Below are 4103 nucleotides of genomic sequence, written 5' to 3' on the forward strand. Positions count from 1 at the left end.
CCACGTTTTGGGGGGTATCTTTGAGACTTGGCACTCCTGGTTTGCTCTGGATCAGCTGTTCCAGCTCCTGCTTCCCTGGGGCTTGGGTGGCCCTGGCACTGGGGGATGTCCCCTAGTTGTGGGGGTCCCCCTTTGGGGTGACTGAGCTCTCCTCCTTTGCCTTGCAGGGCTGTCCTGGGAGACGTGGGCTGGTGGGACCCAAAGGAGACAAAGTGAGTATCCAGGGAAAGGTGGGAAGGTACAGGAGGGGCTGTAGGGCCCAGGGCAAATGTCACGGGTGGTTTGGGTTGGTTTGTGTGCTTTTCATCAAGAGGGCAGCGTGAGCTCCTGCAGCTGCAGTCTGGTGGCCCTTGATGTGAGTTTGGAAGAGGAAAGAACTATTTTGCCTGGGTGTTTTAAGGCCAGGCTCAGGACTGTCCCTTCTTTGAGCCACTTGATGACACAGCAGAGGTGGCAGATGCAGCAGCTTTAGCTCAGGTCACCTGGAGGGGGGATGCTGGCGTGTCCCAAAGTCCAACCCTGTGCAGTAGCCACCAACTCATGCTGGAGGAACATCTGTCAGACCCACAGTTGCCCTCTCTGCTTGGGGAACCTGGCACTGGGCAGCCTGCACAGCCCAGCTGGGCCTGCCAGATGCCTGGAGCTGCTCTGGGGTGAGGGTGGTGCCTCAGTTTCCCCACCAGCACAACAGCAGGAGTGCTCCTGAGCACATTTTGCACAGCAGTTTCCATCTTTCCCAAGCCAGGAAGGAGCAAACCAGTTGTCCCACGAGCCCTGCCACTTGTGTGTGTCTCAGCACCCACACCTGTGTGTGCAGATGGGTCTGGGCACGTGTGTGTGGAGCTCATGGCTTTGGTTTCCCCTGTTGTCAGGGTTCCTTGGATCTGCAGAGCTGGTGTGAACCCAGGAATGTGCCCTGACCCCAGCTCTGCTCGGGGGCTGCCCTGGCTCAGCCTGTGTCCAACCTGTGTTGGCTGGTAAACCCTGGCTGGTTTTAAGGAGCTGCCCTTGTCCTCCTAGGGGTACCCTGGAGCCGTGGGCAGGACAGGCCCCCCGGGTGACCCAGGCCCTGTGGGCATCCCTGGTGTCCCCACCGTTGTCCTGTGGAGGAACTCCAGGGAGGACTGGCAGACGTTCACGGTGAGTTCAGTGGGCGAGTGCTTGGGGGGCTCCAGTGCCACCTCCCAGGCAGCTCCTGGGATCAGAGCTGGAGGGAAGGGTTTGGGGTGCTCTGTGGTTCCTCATTTTCCAGGTGGGGAGGCAGAGGTGGGTTAGGAAGGTGGGGGTAGCTCCCCTAGAGCCCTGCTGGCAGCCAGGCTGTCACAGCTGCCCCTCTGGGCATGGCTGGCTGATGTCCCTGTGGAACACACACCTCCCAGGGGTGGTCTCCTGTAGGACAAGGGACAAAGGACACCCAAGCAGTGTAGGGGCAGCCCCTCTCCTGCTCTGCACTGCTGGGTACAAAGCATTTAGGGACACAGTTCAGTGGTGGCCTTGGCAGGGCTGGGTTAATGGACTTGATGATATGAAAGGTCTTCTCCAGCCAAAGCTATTCTGATTCCTATATGATTCCTCCTGTTTTTCCACCAGATCCCAGTTCTCTGCCATGCCCCAGCTGTGTGCCATGGTTGCCTCCCAGGGTTTGTGCCCTTTGAGCTTCTTGCCAAGATATTTCTCTCCCCTGAACCCTGTTGCTGTGGGGAGAGCAGGAGCAGGGAGGGGATTCCTGCACAGCTCCATGGGACCCATCCAGCCTCCTCCAGGCTCCCTGGCTCCTGCCAGAGTGATGGCCTGAGGAGGCTCAGTGCTCTCTAACAACTTGGATGACCCCAGGCAGGAGGTTAGACTTCAACTCACTCACTTGTGAAGAGGGGTGATGGCACCCTCTGCCCTCAGGCTGGTGTCTCCAGTGCTGGTGAGTGAGGAGGACACTGCTCTGCCAGCACAACATCCCCCAGGGATGATGCTGGCTGGAGGTACCAGGTGGAGAGTGTCCCTGTGCTGGTCTGGTTCTGAGCTTGGGTTGGCCAACCAGAGTCCTTGGGTCAGACTTGTTTCACTTTTGTGTTGGATTGGATTGAAGCAGCTGCAGAAGGGAGTATTGGATTCCTCCTGAGAAGTGCAGCAGCACTGGGCACTGGGACGGGTCTTGTTTGACTTGCAGAACCCCTGTGTCCTCCTGTCCTGCTGCTCTAGAGCAGGTGCTGCTCACAAGACCCATCTCAGGCATTCAGGGTGGGACCAGAGGGGATGGGGAAAGGAGAGAGAGCTGGAGGACTTGGTTGGAAGAAGCCTGCAGTGCCAGAGAGTGTCTCCATGTCTGTGCCAGGGCATTGCCTTCCTCCCAGGGTGCTGGGGGGGCATCTGCAGGGTCAGTTCCTGTGTCAGGACACGGGTGCAGCACCTGGCAGGGCTGCTGGAGCTCTGGGCTCTGCACACTCAGTCAGAATGGATTGGGGGGGGGGGGAGTTTCCCAGTCTTCATCTAGGAAGAGACCCCAGGTTTTGCTCTGCAGGCAGCAACATGCCTGCCTGGGGATGTTCCATGGGATGGGAGAGGTTTGGGTTAGATGTTGGGAAGAGCTTCTTCACTGAAGGGGTTGCCAGGCACTGGAACAGCTGCCCAGGCAGGGCTGGAGTCACCCCTGGAGGGGTTTCAAAGCCAGGTAGATGTGGTGCTGAGGGACATGGGTTAGTTAAGGGCTTGTCAGTGCTAGGTTGATGGTTGGACTCGATGACCTTGAAGGTCTTTTCCAACCAAGGTGATTCTGTGACAGACCAGGATTTCCTTGCCCCACCACCACCACCTCTGGTGCTTCCAGGCTGGGGATGCTGGTGGGAGCTGCTCTGCCTTGGGGAAGCTGCAGAACTGCTGGGGCTTTGCTGCTGCCTCCCAGGGCTGCTCCTGCTGGCTCCCAGCCCCAGGCTTTGGCAAGGGGCCCATCAGGAGGGGAAGGCAGTGTCTGGCAGGGGGGGACGTGGGGCACCCCAGGGCCTCTCTGGGCCATTGTGTCTGTGGCCTGATGACCCCAGTGCTGGGTTTTGCTCAGCAAGCAGGAAACAGGGAGTGCAGAGCCCTGGGCTGGGCTGATCTCTGTTGAGATAAGCAGAGGGGTGAAAAGCTGAGTGCTGGCAGGATGGGGGGGCTGGCTGCTCCTGCAGGCCCCCCCAACCTGCTGGAGAAACGGGGTGGCTTGTCCGGGTGCTGCTCTTGCAGAGCGAGTGCCTGGGGTCTGGGGTCTGGGCTGGGGGCACATCTGGGGGGGCTGGGACCTGCTGTGGGCTCAGCCTGTGGAAATGCAAATCAGAGGAACCTCCTGACAGGGCTGGGGGGTGGGATGGGGTGGGATGGGGAGGGAAAACAACAGGGACTGTGCCAGAGCAGTGATGGTGGTTGGGGTGCTCAGCGGTGCCTCCAGCTCCTTCCCAGTGAAACAACCCTTTGCTGCCCGTGGGCACTGAGCAAAACCAGCTGAAGGCCCCTGTGGTTCTGCCCCAAGCCCCTGTCCTGCTTCTTTTTTTCCACAACACGTTGGCAGACGTTGGGTTTGCCAAGAAGTTGTGTCAGGGTGAGCCCAGGGGCAGGAGCTGCTCCTGCCCTGCTGTGGCACTGCTGGCTTGGGCAGAGCTGGGGTCCAACAGGCTGGGGAAGGAGAACTGGAGCTCCCACAGTTACTGGGGAGCTTAATCTGCAGTGCTGGAGTCCAGTCTTGTTATCTGCCCCAGTAACTTTAAAAGCAGGAGGTCAGGCTGGGCAATGAGGGCTGGTGAATCTTGGAGCAAAAGGAAATGATGCTCCATGCAAAGAGGAGGGAACCTCTGGGGGTTTCTTGCTCTGACAGGCTGGCAGCTGAGGCAGCTTGTGGTGCCTGGCTGTGGTCACAGGGTGGGCTGGGAAGGTGGTCACAGGGGGGGCTGGGAAGATGGTCACAGGGGGGCCAGGACCACGCTGCAGGGCACTCCCTGCAGAGCTCAGGGTTTGCTCTGCACTGCTCTCCAGCTGGGGTTTTAGAGGAGCACAGATCCATAGGGTGATCACTCCCCCTCCTCTGTCCCAGGGATCCCTGGGCCTGTCCCTCTGCTCCCCAGGGAAAGTGTCAACTA

At 59.5% G+C, this 4103-nt stretch overlaps 1 protein-coding gene across 1 annotated transcript in view; it reads left to right on the forward strand.

Moving 5' to 3' along the window:
• The window catches only part of COL27A1 (collagen, type XXVII, alpha 1), a 96050-nt gene that overhangs the window by 56610 nt on the left and 35337 nt on the right, over positions 1-4103 (forward strand). Inside the window, exons 7-8 of the mRNA XM_009994350.1 lie at positions 168-212; positions 1021-1140. Coding sequence (XP_009992652.1) covers positions 168-212; positions 1021-1140 — 165 coding nt within the window. The remainder of the gene's footprint in view (positions 1-167; positions 213-1020; positions 1141-4103) is intronic.

Source organism: Chaetura pelagica, unplaced genomic scaffold (genome assembly GCF_000747805.2).
Source record: "Chaetura pelagica isolate M959 unplaced genomic scaffold, ChaPel_1.0 scaffold132, whole genome shotgun sequence".
In the NCBI taxonomy this organism is placed as follows: Eukaryota; Metazoa; Chordata; class Aves; order Apodiformes; family Apodidae; genus Chaetura; species Chaetura pelagica.